The sequence below is a fragment of the Anneissia japonica genome, unplaced genomic scaffold, assembly GCF_011630105.1.
Source record: "Anneissia japonica isolate Jap-2015-1 unplaced genomic scaffold, ASM1163010v1 scaffold234_len1672027_cov178, whole genome shotgun sequence".
NCBI classification, from domain to species: Eukaryota; Metazoa; Echinodermata; class Crinoidea; order Comatulida; family Comatulidae; genus Anneissia; species Anneissia japonica.
This window is the reverse complement of record NW_022738761.1, coordinates 829,038-848,880: the sequence shown is the minus strand read 5'-3', so window position 1 is coordinate 848,880 and position 19,843 is coordinate 829,038. Positions and strand designations below refer to the sequence as shown.

The following is a 19,843-nucleotide window of genomic DNA, read 5'->3' as shown; positions in this document are numbered from 1 at the left end:
CACAATAAAATTTTTAAATACGATAACGGAAATCATAAAACTAATATATAATATAATAATTTAAATAGTGCATCTTTATGACATGATTTACACAGAACACATAAAACAGAAGCAAATTAAATATGTACAAATGTACAGTACAGTGATAAGCAACAAAAAGAAATGTGCTTACAAGTTGTCATACCGGTCAAAAGAAGTTTACTGCATTTTACTTCAGTTTTTATGATTTTTTTTCAGACTGGTGTAGAAAAAGGTTGCCAAAGAATGCAATGGGCAGTACTTGGCTGGAATAAGCCTGCAATTAAACTCTACGAGTCTCTCAATTCTACAGACCTAACAGCCACTGAAGACTGGCATATGATTACATTATTTAAAGAACAGTTTTTACAATTTGCTAATAACTGAAATAAGAAAATGTATAAATAATTTGCTGTCATAGCTAATAAAGTTGAAAACATTACTGTAAAATTCAGTACCTGAGTAGAGAAAGAATGTTTATGTCAAAATATCCGTGTGCCATTTCACGTTTACACCACCTGCTTATAAAATGGAATAATCCATCACTTCACTTGTGTAACCACACTCTGGTGTAACCATGGAGGAAAGACGAAGACACAGGCCTACTTCGAGCGACGAGCGAATGCTAGTTCGAGCGGATCGGATGCGTTTAGTGTTGACTATAACAAGGCCGAATTCAAAGGTTTTGGTACTTATAATATAATATTCCATGTTTTGAATAACAGTCTTGGAAAATCCGACCACCAGATAGATGGCTGCTAACAAGTACTGGTATCAATTATTAAATTGCGCACTTCATTCTGAATCATACGGTTTCAATGTGTTGCAGCTGACTTTTTTTAGTATTAAAAAAACAAATTATGATGTTTCAGTTGTATTGTAATTGTTGCTGTATTTGAATATGTAAATGGGTAATTATCACCATAAAAAATGCAACTTATATTGACAAATATCTAGGTGTGAATGCCCTAACATTATTGGTGTAGTGAGGGAGGTGACTACATAAGTCCCCTTAGGGGTGTCACCTGAATAGGGGTACCCCTAGGCCTACCCTTATTCATGGAACCCTAACCAAAAACCTGAAATTGTCCCCTTAATAGGTTTTTTTGGCATGTTTCCGTACAATATGACATGGAATCTGTATAATTTTATTTTATTTGGCCTAAGAATGAGTTTCAGTTGAATCATAACTAATTTATAACACTAATTTGCAATGCAAAAACAATTCATTTATGATATGAAATCAACAGAAATGTAATTAAGACAACAAAAGTTGTATGTAATTGATTATTGTCATTGTTTCATGATTCAAGTGCAATGTTAATGACCAAATATTATTTTTTTAAATATTAAGCTTTCTATTGAATGTGTATAAGATAGAATAGCATGGATCATTGATTACCGTCTCTGCAGACTGTACGGTGTACATTAGATCCTATATGAAAATACACTATAACAAGAAGTCCTCATGGTTAATGGTCAAAATTGACAAGATTGTGTTTGTACAGTACAGACATATGCACTAAGCCTATATCAATGGACATTCTAGATACTGAGAGGAAAGAATTCTGTTAAATGTTAAGTTTACTCATAAGGTGTCAAAATAAAAATTTGTATGTATTTTTCTGATTTTGTGAATACTCTAGTTGCTTCGATACAACAAAAAATAAGTGGTTATTGGTTAAAATGTATTGATTTCCCCATTAAGCACACTAACAAAAAGTGTCCCCTTCCCCTTAATATGGGTGTCGGTGGTGGATCTAGGGGTGAATAGGGTGGCTAACCATCCCCCTTCGGTGACCTCGGAAAAAAAATATGGTCGCTCGTCTTGTGTGTGTGCTTCTCATGGGCATGCTACATGTTGTAGGCTACTCTCGTAAACTATACACTTCCATTTTAAACTTAACTTCTTTTCAGATGTCATCAAGAGCGACTAGCCGTCTACTTATTCCCAAAAATCTCAAACGGAAGGGGATGGATACCTCTCCAAAAACCCATGATCAAGGGGGGACACGTCCCAAAATATTGGGGGTTGGTTCCACACTTTTCGTCCGCAATGTAATAATTTCATAAGTCAAGAAGATGCCTGAAATTGTTGAAATGAACTCCATAAATGACCCAGGTTTTAACGAAAGTGTGCTGTACAACCGGTACTATCTCTGCCCACAAACATTTGAATTACTTATATTACACCACTCGAGTGTGCGTGCCTTTATTATAATTTGAGAAGTATGAGAAAAAAGCGTGTAATAATAATAATAATAATAATAGTAAGATTGGTTTTCGGCACACGGTAATATACAGTATACAGTATATATACAAACACACCGTTATACGACATATAGCATTACCACAAGATGTTTTGTGTGTTTCTTCGAATTTTTCACACAATACAATTTCTAAGTACAATAACGAAAGTATGTATGTATACATGTAGTATGTAGTATGATTTATATAGAACACATAAAAGGCGCATTATGTACAAATGTACATTGATAAGCAGCAACAGAAAGATAAGTGCTATTACAATTTGCTAATAACTAAATAAGAAATGTAGTCTCCCTCGTCATTATACCTGTAATTGTATTTTTCACTGTAATCAATGTTGACTCTGTTTGCCATTATTTATGATATACTGTCATAGGTAATAAAATTGAAAACTTTATACCTGTAGTAAAAATACATAGGCCTACTTGATTAATGTCAAAATACTGCGTGTTATTTAACGTTTCCACCTGCTTATAAAATGGAATAAGCCGCATGGTAGGTCAGGTCACCGTCATATCATCCATGATCACTTTTTTTGTTTTGTTTTTGTTGGTCAACAAGAAAGCACGCGGATCGTCGGCGTTTGTAAAATAAAGTTTCATCTTACAAATTTCGTTATGCCGACAAATGACAATCCTGAATTACAAAGGTACACTATAGTATATATATATATATTTATTGATATGATTACATTTGTTACGTCTAAGTATAGCGCTAGGCTTAGCTAGCTTGCTTGGCCCGGGCCTAGGTAGTTTGTTAGTTGGTTGACGACAACCTACCTTGCTGGCTGAGTTCGAGTCGAGTATGCACTGGCCTAGTGCCCGCTTCCTAGGCTACGAGTTGTATCCTAAGCCTGTTGCAGTTGACTTACTAAGTTGAAAGGGAAACAATTCTTAAGTTTGGCCTAAAAAAAGAAGAAGGCTTACTTTTTCTTAGATTTATTAGGGTTAATTATTTTTAAGGTTAGGGTAAAGCCAATTCAACCAATCAGCGCGTTGGGATTTGCATAATTTGACGTCGACATTTAGGCCTAGACATTGCGAAAAAGAAAACTACTACAGTAATTAGTAATACTAATACTAGCTAAAGTAGGCCTAGACCTAGCGACCTAACTATATTATTAATACTGGTAACAAACAGTAAACACTGCAGGTCAATATAAAAGCAAATGCCAGTTCGAGTCCTTTAATTTGTGTTAATTGAATTTCTTATTGAAAAATTTAAATTGTTTTCTGTTGTTTTATTAATTGTTGAGACTTACTCACCATCATAGTTGCCATTGAGGGGAGCATGTTCACCCGGTCAGTGACCCTTAGAGAACCCTTTGTTGGAGTTTCTCTGGCACCTCCATTGGTACGGATAAGAATATGCAGAGAAATGGATCTGTGCATGTCTGCCATGTTAAAGGCATGGTCAAATATAACACCTAATATATGAATTTAATTAAAGAATTTATAAATATTTTCAATAAATTAACTTGCGTTAAAGGTGACAGACTAGATGGAAACACAATGGAGTGCAATTGCACTAGTGTATAACCCACTGAAGGCAGGAAGCATTGATGGAACAGATGAGCGCCCTCATGACAGAGCTGTAGAAAGAGCTTTGAAAGTATGTATACAGTATTTTGCATACCCCGATGAGGCCAAATTTTAATCATTATTTTGGGATTTTTTACAGAGGGGGATGCCCTTTTCCTCGGTACTAAGACATTTCGCTGAATGCCAGTTTGTTGACAGATTGACTGTTGGAAAATTTGTCTGTCAGCAAATTGGCTGTTGGCGAAACATCTTGTCGGCAAACTGGCATTTGGGAAATGTGTTGTCGACAAAATCTTGTCGGCGAAGGGTATTTCGGTTGATAGTCTGTAGGCCAAATGTCTGTCAGTGAATCGTCCGGCCACGCTTTCCCTCACACAAAAGTAGGGTATGTATTGGAATAAATGCCCCCTCTATAGCCCTATTTGGAATAAATGCTTCCCTCAAATAGAACAAATAAGTGACTGTAAACCAATGGAAGCAACATCATTCTCAACACATTCCATTAATGTTCTACTTCAGTAGAATTACAATTTTTCTAACTGGTTGTGATCAATTAGTCTATGATCATGCAGTAACCCATTTTGACGGTAATTATGTGCTCCACATAGTGAAATTAAGGGGAATTCGAGTATACATGATGTATACATTTTACACCTCCCTTGCATAAATGCCCTGCTCAAAAACCCTTCTCGGCAATAAATATGGTTATCTGTTCAGAAACATTATAAGGGTGTTTAGATTAATTGCAGACTTATTTTCAAGTGATTTACCCTAGGGCAAGACCAAATATAAATATTTATTATAATGTATTATAATAGTTATTGCTTTGAATATTTCCAACTGTATTTTAATGGATTTCTCAGGGGTTTTTTAAAAATTTATAAACTGCGATATATCACATGGTAAACAAAGAAAACTTTCATCACTAATATGAAAGATGATAAACACAAAGTTTCTGTTTAATTTGAAGGCCAGATATAATCCAGACAAGAGTCTCAAAAGCTCCCCAGAATCTTCCGTCTTTATTACGAGATTAAATTTGAACACAACAGAAGAAACTCTGCAAGAGGTTTGTATATAAAATTAAGTATATTCAATTCAAATTGCATCATTATAGGACATCTCATACACAAAATGAATCTCTTGATTTGGAAATAAAAATTCAGGTTTATTATTTAAATAGATCACAATAGCTTTAACTTGGTCTTTGAATGACCTACCTGGTGTAGATTTATAAAAATCGTCCTCAGAGTAAACTATTGTAACAAAAAAAAAGTCAAATGAAACCGACCTATTTTTGCTGACTGTCCAAAATAGTATTTTTTTTATGATACTGGCAACTAATTTTCTCTGCATTTCTTTATCAAGGCTTTCAGCAGATATGGTGAAATTAGGAACCTGCGGCTTGTACGTGATATTGTAACTGGATTTTCAAAGTGCTATGCTTTCATTGAATACAGTGATAGTAGAGATGCGTATCGTGCAATTGATGAAGCAAACCACATGTATATAGATGGCCATGAAATTTATGTTGATAACGAGATAGAAAGGACGTTGGAAGGATGGATACCAAGGCGTTTAGGTTTGTGCTGTCATATTTTAGATTACGGCAATATAGATAACTTCCCTTGGTGTGCGAACCTAGTGCAGTTCTTCAGTGCCTTAGTGTTGATTTAACCTTGGGCCCAAAAATGTCTTACTAGAAACGTCTATTCCGTATTACTAGACAAGATTTCATTAAAATTGAACATTAAAATCACAGTCAGTTTATACTGTTTTTCTTTCAGGGGGTGGATTTGGTGGTAAAAAAGAATCTGGCCAGCTGCGATTTGGTGGAAACGATCGCCCTTTTAAGAAACCAATTATACTTAGTCAAAAGTATGATACACAAGACAAAGAACAAAACTACAGGCATACTGATAGATATAGTGACCAAAGGAGGGATAGGGACAGAGAAAGACGGAGGTCCAGGGACAGAGAAAGACGGAGGTCCAGGGACAGAGAAAGACACAGATCCAGGGACAGAGAAAGATGCAGATCCAGGGACAGAGAAAGACGCAGATCCAGGGACAGAGAAAGACGCAGATCCAGATCTCGAGAAAAACATAGGGATAGAGACAGGGACAGTGATAAATACAGAGAAAGGGACAGAGATAACGACATGTCAAAAGAAAGAAATAGCAGTGACAAAGAGTAAAAGAATAGCACAGAAAAACTGGCAATGGACAATTAAATAAATGGAATGAAATAAGTAGTGAGTGTGGCAATATTTCTATCCACAAGAATCAGAAGCACTGTAAAAACTGTTTGATAAAGATACGAGTTTTTATTTAAAAATTTACAGACATTGCTGTTTACTTGTACAGTACATACAGAGCAAAAATGTGGGGTGTGGCATGTGTGCTGGAGACATCAGTTTAGTGTGACAATAATGTTTTACTAATATGTGTTAAAATATTTCTTCTTTTGCTGTATTTTTATTCTATTGAGCTAATGAATTTCCATTTTTGGACATTAACGATTTCTATGTTTATGTAACAGATGCCAGTAAACTTGAAGTCAGCAGTTGTTAAATAACCTTACCCCTTGCATTGTACTCTGGTTGCCTTAAATGAGGGGAAAATAAATTAAGAATTGCTTATTTTGCAGTTGTCTTTTTATTCATCAGCAATCATAGCTCCACGATTTAATTTACTGCATAGTAAACATTTTTGTTACCATCAAGGCACAATAACCTTGCGCCAAAGTCCTCCACACAGGCACGACCTGCTCCACCTCTGTTCCCATGCTATCATTGTTGATAATTTTGTAGGTGACTTTAGTAGAGATATACAGGAACACCTGGTAAAAATTACAGTTTAAAAATGATAATATGCATTGTTGAGTAACACTACAATAGACTATTATGCAGTCAGTTCTGAGCATTACTATAACTCAACAATTTACACAAATCTGCTGGGAACCACAATATAGTAATAATAGTATAGATTTGTATAGAGCACCGGTATCCATCAAACAAGATGCTTATGGCGCTGGATATATGTATGGACTAGTAGCTTGATCAATGACTTTTGCACCCCTAGGGGTCCCTTCATATCTGTACTACCCGGTGCCAGAAACTCTCGTCATTCACCACAGGGGCTGTCTGTACCAGTACACTGGGGTATCCCCCTACTCATCTTGAATGATATACTGGGTTCTTTATAGTGCATACGAGCCATTGTGTACACTGGGCTCGCAGTTTATAGTGTATACGCCACTAAAAATACTAAATATTAAGACATCATTATGCCTAAAAGTTTTCATTGTGTGAACAGAGCTTAAAAACAAATACCACATTTCCTTTGAAAATAAACTGTTGTATGGCCATACATATTCATGAGGTGCCTATATATATGATCATATGATGTCATCATGACCATATTTAGGCATATCTTTTTCTTTCAAGTAAAATTTGATAATTTGGACAGGGCTTAAGAAAAACCAGCTAAAACTCTGTTCACATTATCAACTGTCTCTTATACACATCTTTTAAAAATGATAATATGCATTGTTGAGTAACACTACAATAGACTATTATGCAGTCCATGATGTGATGTCATCATGACCATATTTAGGCATGTCACATGTTTTTGTTAAATAAAATTTGATAGTTTGGAAAGGGATTTAGGAACAATGTTTTGCCCATGTTAGCAATAATCAGTGTACTATACCTTGTACATCGCTTCAGTTCCTCAGGGGGTGACACCCCAAGATGGAGTCTCCGTACAACATCATGTTTCTGGTGAGTTTTATCGGTCAGTGACCTAGTGTTTACTTCCGCTGGATGACCTGGGCTGAATGTTGCTACTGTGATCATGTGACCAGGTGGATTGTCGAACTGGAAGGTCATGGCCTGTCGACTATGTATGTGAAGCTTGCCAATAATTCCTAGAAAAAGGGTGTGTGAACACTTGATGCATCGGCAAGGAAGTACAATACATAAATCAGATAAAAGCGTTTTGGGATAAAAAAGGTCAAGGTAATTTTTTTGGTTCTATTTCTTTATTATTCAGTAATGTAATCAGGCACAGGGCAGAGGTATGTGCCCTATGGAGAGACACCAATCTAGTTTACATTGTAATTGATAAAGTGGTTGTATTTTATTTCTATGATGATTGTCCAAAAATTCAAACAGTCAAATATACATTGTTGTACAGTACCTTCAGTAACTGGTTGATACTCCATACTGCGAATTAGTATCTGGCTTGGAAGAAGTATGCACTCATCTATGATATGGAATAAGCATTGCTATTGATCAGTTTCATGAAAGCATGATTTCATTAAATTCTCATCTGATAGAATGGTCTGACCCAGAGTAATAGTCCCTGAAAGGGTACTATCCTGGGTTATGGAAAATATAATGCAAAAACTTCATTACAAATAAATCATTAATAAATTAAAAAGAAAAGCTACACACTTTTGTGCACTAGTTGCAAATCATATTTGGTCTAGATGGACAGGACCTTTCAACATTGAAGTTTGTCCATTAATGGAAGAAAAAGAAGTTGACGATAAAGCAGTATTGAAGGAAATCTACACCATTTGAGGAAGAAAACATCCCCTTACCAACAATGGAATCTTCTAGTTTGACATGCACATTGTCATCATTGCTGCTAACCCATATACTGGTCAGGAGCTTGTACAGCAATGAGAGGCCATCCAGTCCAGCAGAGGTAACAGTGAAGACAGGTAGGCTGAGGGGTTCCTTCTCACCAAACACTTTAATGATTACAAGGAGCTGCCTTAACATCGACAATGTACTGGCATCGTACAAAATGCTAACCTACATAATCAAAATGTTGAATTAACTTTATTTTTTTTACATTTTTTTTATATATTTAGGATGATCAATAGTACATTTATCGCTGTCCTACTTGTAGGTGAAAATCCCTTTCACAAGACAAACATATACACATGATGCTTTACACAAACTAAATCTCAATGTGAGATTTAGGGAGTGGGGTTGTTTTTGGTCATCTGACACTGACAGGATTTGAACCCAGGACCCTGGGATTTGAAGATAAGCATCTTAACCACCAAACTATTCATCTCCACTCCAATTTTAACTTCAAGAAACTGAAATAATATTTATTCTATAATGTTGCAAACATATAACATTTAACACCATTATAGGAATCATAAATATTACCAAAACTTGTCTCTTCAACTGGCTACAAGCATGGTGCTCTCAGGGTTTCGCTTCATGTCCCCAGCCACAGAAGGGGCTCCTGCTACATTTAAGAGTGCAGGATATGGGTAATATAACAATGTTACAGGCAGTTTGTAGAACATCCCAACAGATATATCCCTCATTGATATACATATGATATCAGAGTTATTTACAACTATCTCTATTAAGGAACTTGTTTTAAAAATTCAAGCAGCATATATACCCCTGGTTTTGTGGTCATTTGACCTTGAACTGGTACAGTAGCCAGAACATAGAGGGCGTACTCTGCAACCCATTGAGTAAGCTGCTGTGTAGACTTCAACAGTTTCTTGTCTACTGTGATATCTTTACTGTCTATTTTCTGTAAGATGCTTGAAATATCTGCATCAGCACTTGCACACGCAGCTTAAACAAAAAATGAAAAACCAAATTTATATAAAAAACAATAAGAATAAAATAAATTATCCAGCCAATATTTAATAATTTAATACATTACTGTGTTTAAAAAATAGTTAATTTGATCTCTCAACTACTTTAGGTATTAAATCCCTTCTCTTAGAGGGTTAGTAAGGGAATTGAGAATGTTTTACCTGCAATTCTATCAGTAGGTGTGTTCTCTGGATTATTGGCAGATATTAGTAATGTTTTGAACTCTGTTGCTATGGCATTCAATAATAGCTTAGAATGGCAGTCCACTGCTTTGCCTCTTCCACTTGAAGAAAGTCTGAAACAGTTTGAGCAAATACAGTGGTAATTAGTAAATATGATCAACACAAGATAGTGTTCTCCGCGATTTTCCACATACAAATTCTGTAATAACGAAGTGTACGGCGCCCTCTTGCAAAAGTGAAAACTTTTGAACTTTGTCTGCTTTGACCATAGCGTACATCGTGCGACTTTTATGTTTACGCATAACAATTAGAAGTGTTAGGTTTACAATGCGCCCTCTCTTTAGAACAATTAAGGAACAATTAACGTACTTGGTAACAAACTTTGGCGTAATGCAAACACCATATCTCAGATCCATGGCAACGACTAGAACGCCCTCTCCCAAAAGTGATTACTTTTCTGTGCCAAATCGACGCTTCTATTTGTTACGCGTAAATTGCGGAGAATGCCATCTTGTGTTTATAAGATCTTTGATAAGATTCAATCACACTGACATGCTAAAAAAATCAATCGACCATGTTACGTTTTTCAAAAAATGGAGGAGTAAGAATTGCATCGCAGTTTAGTAAAACTAATAAGTTTTCAACCAATCAGATTAAGTGTATCATGATCAAACCTGTGTAGTGTAGCTTTCATAGCTAAAAGTCTGTTGAAGAGCAGAGCCTGGCGTGCTGCATTCTGACGATTGTAAGCCTCTGTCAGTCTGTCAATTACAGTCTCTACCATACCTACAAGAAATTAAAATATTATACACCAAAAACAAGTAATTGTTCTGTAATGCAAATACACATTAATAGAATATACTACAGTAGAATCCCTCGTTTGGGTCACCGATAAATATACTTACCTATTGTGATAGTGAGAAGAAGATCCCACCAATCATGTCCAGTTACTAAGCAATATTCTAATAAGTTCACAACCTGTGCAATGGTATGAGCCCGGGTAGCACCTGCAGTTTAAATAAATTTTAAAAAGTGGAGGTTAGCATGGATACATGTTGCCCAGGAGCAGATAGGTGGTTCTACTATTTTTTAGGGTGTTGTAGATAAATTAACAATGGCAATCTTGGGTTTTTCTTGTAAAGCCTGGTCTCCATAAAATCGCCAACTCCTTTGGTCATGCTGATTGGTCAGTTGAATCAGAGAGCGTTCCCAATTGCGTTGGGGACTGTTATGCATGAAAATGCTGCTGTGACTATGTAGCGGTTTTCCTGGAAACCAGGCTTAAATACAAAAAAGACTATCATATTAGTGATAATCTTATAGCAATGTACACGTTTAGTAGTTCATATGCATAAAATTATGTTTTTCGCTTCAGTGTTAAAAATATGATCAAATCAAATATCTTGTGATTAGACCTCTTGTACCTGAATCAACAATTTGTCCAATTGTCGGAGCAACTTTGAGCAGAGAGAGGGTGCCGCCCTTATCAACTCCAACCATGCTACAGCACGTACTTGACATGGTGAGACTGACAATGTAATGACCACCCATTGCTCTTTGTCTTTTAGCTGCAAAAAAAAAAAAAAAAAAACAACTGCAAAAATGTTTAAATATTTAATTAATGATTATGTAAGTTTTACAATTTTTTTAACAGAAAGTTTTTGGATATCAGTTAATTTCTTCTCTACTGTAATAATATTCACTAAAAATATTTACCTTGTGGACTGGAAATAATCTTAGCACCTTCATATTTTAAGGCTTTCAACGGCTTCATGGAATTACTGCCACAAAAAGAAAACACTGAAGTTTGTACATACATTAAAAAGTACATCGAAGACAAAAATTCAAATGATCAGTTAAGCTGCTTTTATAGTATGAAAAATGGCAAGTTATTCTTTGAGACAAGAGCAAATCCGGGGAGGGGATGGAGCCTATACCCTACTCACTCCCCCAAGAGAAGACAAAAGAAAGGTGAAAGAGGGGAGAGAGAAAAGAAAATTGTATTGAAAGCGTAACTGCATAACTCTATAAAAGTTGTAATTTGCGTATTCTTACTGATTTCAATTTACAATTGACTACCCCACATTCATTCACTTTTTTTTCCAACATTTTCCATATTATAAAATACATAAATAAATATTACCACAAGCACATGATGTACTGTACAGAGTACAACAACATAGCTTTTAAAGAAAATAAAAAGTGGAAAGCGGAGATTAACCACTGCCTGTGTACAAAACCGAAATCCATTTATTATGTAGCCTCGAATCACAGAATATTTGCACATCACATGGCCCCAACCCAGATTTTTATCTGGATCTGCATCTGATCAAACAAATCATGTTTTTTTCCTGATTGTTGGAAGTTGAACAAAACTCTAATTCACTAATGATCAAATTTTTTTGGGTTTGGCAGACTATATGATATATGCCCAGCTTAATTTTTTTACAATAGAATAAACTGACGTTAACCTACCGATGCAATAGCTTGATGTTACCATCGATGAATGCAGCCGCAATGACCATTCCAGGCCCATTGTACATGGATGTCTTGGACAGATTCAGAGGAAGCTTTGGAACAGCTAGTGCAGTTATGGTAGCGTTTTCAGAATGTGATGTCATAAAAACCCATTTCTAATATTAACAATAAACAACAATGTCAGCATTAGAATGTAAAATATAGTACTACTGTACTGTATTATTAAGTTTAACTTTCAATATCAGTTTTTACATACATTATGGTATAAAGTATTGAAGAAATTATATTAAAAAAAACAAGATAGTACATTAAGTCGGCTAAACTGGTTGTAGCCACAGTGTGTGCCTCTAGGTCCCCAGTTCAATTCCCATCGCTGCTGTCCTTGCGTTTCAGCTGGAGGCCTGAAATGCATGTTACAGTAGTGCACCGTCTTTTGGATGAGACATTTAAGCCGTTGGTCCCGTGTGCATTATGGCCCATGTGCACGTTAAAGAACGCAGTACACTCTTCGGAAAAGAGTTGGGGATTGCCTCCTGGTGTACAATCAATTCACCACCAGGAGGACCCCACTGGAAACAAGTCTTTGGACTTTAGCGGGTTATCCATGGTGTGATTTACACCGAAATACTCCTACCTATCCTACCTACCTACCAGGGTCACAGGCTGTTGGTCAACTGGTTTTTGGTTGTCAAATATGTTGTGTAGAGGAACTGGTTCCTTGCTCAGACTCCAACATTCTATATAAGTTCCTCCAGAACCTAAACATGAGGCAACAATACAATAGGTAACATGCATTACTAAAATTACATACTGTCTCTGCCTGTTTTCATTTTAACACATTCACTGCAAATGAATGAGAATACTCATCTTACTGGGTGTTGCAGATCAAGCCTTACTATTAGGGAGCTTTCAATTTGCGTGACAACGCGACGCTGGAACGGAATTACTCATTATTACTCCTAACTGGTGTCCTACGTTCTCTGCATACGTAGATTTGATTAAATTGCATCCTAGAATCCATGCTACGAGAACTTAAAGTTCTTGCATGCGCAGATGACTTTTATTGACGACATTACGTTCTATGTCCTACCGTCGCTGTGTAATAGGAAGCTCCTTATTATGCCAAATTCTCTCACCTTCGCTCTTTTTTAAGTGGCATTTCATTCAATGACATACAATAAACTTGAGATACAAATTGTGTATGAATAAGTATAGAAGTCTTACCTGTTACTGTCACCAGAAGTTTATCACCTGCTTCTCTATTCATAAACTGGATATGGGAGATAGTATTATCTAAAAAAAAAAAAAAATGTGTGTACATAAAACAAATAAAATGGATTTGATTAAAAGGAGAAACGTAGATTGGTGGTTAACTTCTAAGTACAAGAGTCTTAGTGTTAAATCCTGCAAACTACATATTATTTTCTCATTTCACTTCTAAGCCACATAATGACTTTGTTTATGCATCAGACTATAACTGCATCAAGTACATGGCAACTCCTTGTTGGCAAACACAATGTAAAGCTCATTTACATATACACATACTGAAGCATGATAAATGTATAAATGTATTGACGTTCATCGTGTTTTAGGTGCATAAATGGCAGTCTGATTTTCAGTCCTAAGTTCAGTGTTGATTTGTGATAAGATTAAAATCAATATACTTACATCTGTCTCGAGTGTAACTGCTTGTACAGCACTGTGGGTAAAATGACGGCAGTGAGTCTGTCTGAATATTTAAACGATCTGACATGCTTTATTAAGGGATACAAAAACAGAAAACACAGCTTAGGCCACTCACAATTAATACGAAAAATATATAATAACCAAGAAACTCTTGCCTAGTTTTGAAACAAGAAAAACTTTTCACAGGACCAATGCAAAGCTCTAGCACACTATCAAGTTTTCTGTCTTAAATATATGTGATGTGCCCATATATGGGCATGATGATGATATATCACCCTCATATATGGGAAAATCACAGGTATTTATCACATAAAGCTTGATAAGTGTAAACAAGGCTTAAAGGTGTAAAAAAGATACTACTACTACACTCAAACATCTCTTTTATTACCCCATTCCACGAACGTATGGAAGATTTTAATACAGGTCTCCTTCCAATTAATTACCAATTTTGGGACCGGTATTTCCATCTTTGGCAGCTTTGGTCTCTAATTAGAGTAATAAAGATAAAAGACATTTGTGAATTTGGGACCACAGAAAAGGAGAATGTGGTCTTTAATCGGAGGGGTCTTTAATTAGAGGGAGACGACCTGTATATGGAAAAGAAAAAAATTATAGAGGAAGGGTAATGGGGTAACACCAAGTATGATAAGGTCAAACTGAAAGGATACCATCTGTCTTGGTAACATTGACACTGTATGCTTGTATTGGGGGTCGGCAGGTCCCGTCAGACGTTGCAATGATCATAGGACCACCTAAAATAATGCAAAAATCACCAAGATTCAAATTATTATGTAAAATAAAATAAGGTAGCAATTTTTAGCCATTTAGCGATATATTATGAAATCCAGTACATATTCCAATCACATATTGAAAATAAACATTTATTTTATACAATCATTCGAAAGTTTCTTTAACTAGAATATATTAAGGTGTTAAACAATTTTTCAAATACATACCAAATGCAATATCTGCAACAGCTACATGGCTTCTATGGATACCAAGGCATTTATTTTCTGTAATTAATTTGCCACCCTCCATCACAGTAATGGACACCTGTAACATAAATATATGCAAATAAGCCTGGTTTTCACGAGAGCCCTAGTATCCGGATCGGGAGCTAACCGTTAGTGCTAACCGTTAGCACCTGTGTGAGAACACCCGATCGGTTAGCGCTAGTAGTATCCAGATACGCTAACGGTTAGCAAGCTGAGCGCGTTTTTACCATCAACCAATCACACGTACGTATTTACAATTTCCAGTTTCTTATTGGCCAGTGATTCGATCATCATATTTTTGGTATCCGGATCGGGATTTTCTCATATGGACGCACGGCAGCTAACGGTTAGCAGGATCCAGATCCTGCTAACCGTTAGCAGCCGTGTGAGAACATAGCCTCTATCAGTATCCAAAAATAGGTGTATACTGACACCTGCAAGACAGTATGCTAATAGACAGTAACTAACATACTGACACATGTAAGATAATATATGTGCATTACTATGCACACAAAAAATAATGACATATACAGAATAATGCTGACCTAATATAGGTCGATTTTTTTGTGTTAATTTTACCCTTTCCTTAAAGAGGGATAGACCTGGGCAGCAGTCAAAAAATTTCTGATGTTTCAGGATTTGAACCAAAGACCCTAGGATTTAAATGTATGCATAACAACATTGTAAAATCTGCTTACCAGACCAGTTGCTGTGACAGCCACCCATCCTTCTACCGGCTTTCCACCGACATTCTTAACAGACGGTTCGCAGGTGACTCGGGAAAACTTCTCATGAATATTAATGGAGTCTAACTTGTCTACATTGTACAGTAACTGTAACATTCAAAATTATTGTGAAGGGAGTGAATTAATGAAATAAATTATGTTAATCAATGTAATTTAAAATACAATTTTTGTTCTTTATAGACATTATCAACTTCAATAATTATTTACATTTGGAAATTTAGCAATCATTAATTGACACTAAGTGTTATTTTTATATCTGTGAATAAAGAGTGAGTGAGTCAAGTAGATTTTTAACAAAATTACATACTTTGATCGGGCCATGTAGCCAATCGGCTGCTACAATAGGTTCTTTGTTGATGTTGGTCTTTGTTGATTGTATCCAGCTATTGAGAAGGTATTGATTCATCTCCCAACAGCAGCACGTTCCTCTGCTATCCGTGGATAGTAGCTGGGTTCCAGAGGCATTCCATTTCAAGGATGTAATCATCTCCTCATGCCCAGAGTCGATACTATTTATTATAAAAATAAAAAAAAATCATGGTGTATAAATTTGACAGAGTAAGCAGCTTTTCCCACTTGTACCATATATAAATAAATTTCATCCTCCCTTCACCTCCCCCAACCAGGAGTTTACTCCAGGAGCCTGAGCAGAGTCCCTACATGGGTCCACTGGTTCAAACCCCCATGCGGACATGTTGGACACCCTGTTGGACAATTTTTGGAGTTTGTTGAGACTAGAGATGTGTGAGGCAGTACCAAACAAAATGGATAGCACATAACATGTGTGTATGGAATGCAGCACAGGTCATTTTGGCTCAATGGGTATTACATACATTAAAATGTTAATCATTCAATTGTTGACAAACCTGTATATTTCCCATGGTCTATCTGGGTCTAGAATGTGTATACAGGTGTTGGTAACCTCTCTGTGTTCAACTGGTTCCTTACGATTTCCAACGGCTGTGAATGCTAAGATGTTTCGGCATGACCAGTCACTCAAGCCATTCCCCAGCAGTTTCTTGACCCTGAAATGTTTGTAAAATTACCAAATATATCTTGTCTTAAGCCACTGAAGTTTTATTTACAAAGAAAACCATGTAAAAACATGCATTATTTCTTATAGTCCAAAATATATTATTATCGTGGACCCAAATAATGCTTTATCATAGTTTTGTGTCCCCTATTGTTTTTGTATCTGCATAGATCGCTGCATCTGCATTTGTGTATTTTGCAATTGTCATAGCAGGTGGCTTGTTGTTTATAATGCATTTGCAGCGGCCGTAGCGTCAGAAGTTATTTGATTTTCATTGAAGAAAGATGTAGTTGTTTTAATTCTTAAGTGTGTATTAATGGTTGCTCGCATATCTTGTTTGTGTTAATATTCCGTTATAAGAGGAAGATAAGCATTTTGTTGTAGTTTTCGTGATTCGATTCAAGTTTTTTTTGTTTTGTTAATATATTTAAAAGTAACCTGCAGTAACGGAACAATGAAATAAATAAAAAGTTTGTGGCAACTGACACCATAGTTTTTCTTCTGTTCTCATCCACGCTCACATCTGGGGGTTGAAGCTAACCTAATCAATTCCAGATTACTCACACCACGACATTATCATATCATACTACAACTACACATTAATAATTTACATGCAATAAGAGAAAGAAAACTCAATTACACTTAAAGAGAGAAATAGATTAGGCTCATTGTGAGAAAAGTAGACAGAAAACTGGATCAGAATATCATCAAAAATTGGCCAAAAGTTTAAGTATTAGACTCTAGGAATGTGTGAATATATCACTTAGGCCTCCATGCTTGTATCACTTTCTTGTTCATAACGTATAATCAATCAGCTAACACTTTCTTTATTCATCAAAAAATTTGTTTTCTTAATGGACCTCCAAGATAGTCCAGGGAGTAATAAAGCAATAGGAGGCCCATTGAAACTAATACCCCATTCAGACTAGCATCGCATTGCGATTGGTTGTAGCAATTGCGACACCCAATTGCAAAGTAAAATCGTGTGTGAAAGCTCACCAATAGTAGTCGATATGTAATCAATATTGCAATTGTTACCCGTTGCGATTGGGTGCTACAATCTTTATTACTCCCGATTACCACGGAATCTGATCGCAACGAATTCCTCAGGCACTGTTTGGCTGAGGTCAGGCAACATAGGCCTAGACACCGGAGGCCTAGGCCTTAGAATGTAAAGTTTGTTTATGTTGGTCTGAATGCGTTCGTTGATTGCGATCGGGAGTAATCAGTTTTGGATTACCACCGATTACATCGCAACCAATCGCATGAGAGTGTAGTCTGAATTGGGAATAACTCAACAAATGTATCAAACAGCATTATCAATTGTTTGTACTAGGCCTATGTGGCCTAGCCTAGGCCTTGATACAGCAGGTTGAGGGCTAGGCCTAATTAATTATCTGTATGATCATCATCATAATTTAGAAATAATGATTTTGTTAATATTAATAATATTTATATCATTACTATATTTAGTTTGACGGTATACAAAATGTTATTCAAGATATGGCTCTGGGAATCTAAACCAATACGTCTTATCATATGCCACCTAGGCTAGGCCTACTAGGTCAGATGATCGATTTCCTCCCTCCTTATCTGGGCTAAGGATGAAATGAATTCTTTCCCTGGATTGATGCTCCAAAAATTGGGTATATGCTTGTCCAAGGTAGCCTAGCTTTCATGTACGAAATATGACTGTAGATGTTCAGATAATTACATTTGAGTACTTCTAAATGCACAATAATAGTCTACAATAATCAAATTACCATGTGTTTGTATCTAATTTTGGCCAATCAGTGACGAAAACCAGCTCCATCTTGTGCGCATCAACAAAAATAACAAAACAAAATACACCGGCGGGGCGGCGTGCGTTGATCCCTCTATCTATTCTATTCTTTGGTTCAATTTTTATTGGCACATGGAATCTACCAATCAGCTTCCACAGTCAGCAGAGGAGGGCGGAAAAAATAAAAATAAAATTCGGTTTTCTTATTTAGCAAATAGTTTTTGCTTCCGATTCCCAGTTACGCCGTTTATTGATGAAATATATTTTTAAATTCAACAGGTTTTTTGTTAAATGTTTTGGGTATCCATGTAATATTTTGTCTCCTAAAAATAGATTTCTTTTATTTGATATGTATAGATAGATGTGGTTTTAGTTCTGACTTCATTTATTTGGTGTTTTTACATGTTTTACAGAATGGCGGTATCGATATTGTTTATAGCACTGGTATTTTAAAAAATCTTACTTTACGTCACATTTCCACAATATTGATATTTTTAACTATATATTTTTTATATTGTAAGGCCTCATTTGTGGCGATATATCCTGTTGGTGTGGTTATAAATAAAATAAAAATAAATAAAAAATATACCTCAATGGTTTTGCCAAAGACATCCAGACAAAGAAGAAAATAATAATTAAAAAAAAATAGAAATAAAAATAAATACAAAATTTTATTAGTCAATGTAAACAGAGTAGTAGTAGTAGTAGTAGTAGTAGTAGTAGTAGTGGTAGTGGTAGTGGTAGTGGTAGTGGTGGTGGTGGTGGTGGTGGTAGTGGTAGTGGTAGTGGTACTGGTAGTGGTACTGGTAGTGGTAGTGGTAGTGGTAGTGGTAGTGGTAGTAGTAGTAGTAGTAGTAGTAGTAGTAGTAGTAGTAGTAGTAGTAGTAGTAGTAGTAGTAGTAGTAGTACGTGTAAATTCAAATACATGGATCATTTTTACTGCACCAATTTTCTTAAAAATTGACTCATTTTTACGCAAAATATGAGGAATCTCGACACAATGTAAACAGTGTAGTCAATACTGTAGTCAGGATTTTCAAATTGCCTGTGGTACACAATATCAGGGTGGACCCACTTTACGCGTAAATTCAAATAATGTTGCCAACATTTTTGTGGACATTATACAGTGGACCATTAGAAAAAGTGTGTAGTAGGCCTACTGTCTCGACTGTCCCAAGCTGGCTACGGCATTGAGTGTGGTATATACCGTACTCGCGCGAATAAGCGGGCGCTTATTCAAACGGGGCGCTTATGAAAACAGAGTGGAAAACAGAGGGGGCGCTTATAGAAATAGATGAAAATCAAGGGGTTCTTATGGGATATTATTTTAATAATTAAAAATTCAAGAGGCACTTTTTGAATGAAAAAAAAAAGATTATATATGGACATTACGAATGGTGGTTAGAAAAGATAATCGTCCAGAGAACATGGCTCATAACAAGAATGCGTGAATATTTACATAACAGCAAAAT

General features: G+C 35.9%; 3 protein-coding genes across 3 annotated transcripts in view; 2 read left to right on the top strand and 1 right to left on the bottom strand.

Moving 5' to 3' along the window:
• The window catches only part of LOC117117710, a 7,969-nt gene extending 6,322 nt beyond the window's left edge, over nt 1-1,647 (top strand). The window contains exon 8 of the mRNA XM_033262104.1: nt 238-1,647. Coding sequence (XP_033117995.1) covers nt 238-405 — 168 coding nt within the window. The 3' untranslated portion in view covers nt 406-1,647. The remainder of the gene's footprint in view (nt 1-237) is intronic.
• A 1,134-nt stretch (nt 1,648-2,781) lies between these two features.
• LOC117117737 (U11/U12 small nuclear ribonucleoprotein 35 kDa protein-like) lies at nt 2,782-6,468 on the top strand. The gene is made up of 5 exons (XM_033262137.1): nt 2,782-2,935; nt 3,775-3,897; nt 4,798-4,896; nt 5,196-5,409; nt 5,615-6,468. Exons 2-5 carry the CDS (start codon nt 3,787-3,789, stop codon nt 6,022-6,024), a joined length of 834 nt encoding a protein of 277 aa, XP_033118028.1. The 5' UTR covers nt 2,782-2,935; nt 3,775-3,786; the 3' UTR covers nt 6,025-6,468.
• On the bottom strand, nt 6,134-18,476 carry LOC117117736 (mediator of RNA polymerase II transcription subunit 16-like). The gene is made up of 20 exons (XM_033262136.1): nt 18,352-18,476; nt 16,422-16,580; nt 15,863-16,064; nt 15,508-15,642; nt 14,771-14,867; nt 14,483-14,566; nt 13,797-13,874; nt 13,353-13,421; nt 12,780-12,886; nt 12,126-12,283; nt 11,367-11,431; nt 11,075-11,218; nt 10,556-10,657; nt 10,325-10,436; nt 9,630-9,763; nt 9,263-9,444; nt 8,436-8,652; nt 8,030-8,095; nt 7,541-7,757; nt 6,134-6,668 (listed from the first exon to the last, which is right to left on the bottom strand). Exons 1-20 carry the CDS (start codon nt 18,399-18,401, stop codon nt 6,548-6,550), a joined length of 2,499 nt encoding a protein of 832 aa, XP_033118027.1. The 5' UTR covers nt 18,402-18,476; the 3' UTR covers nt 6,134-6,547.
• Between the last annotated feature and the right edge of the window lie 1,367 nt (nt 18,477-19,843).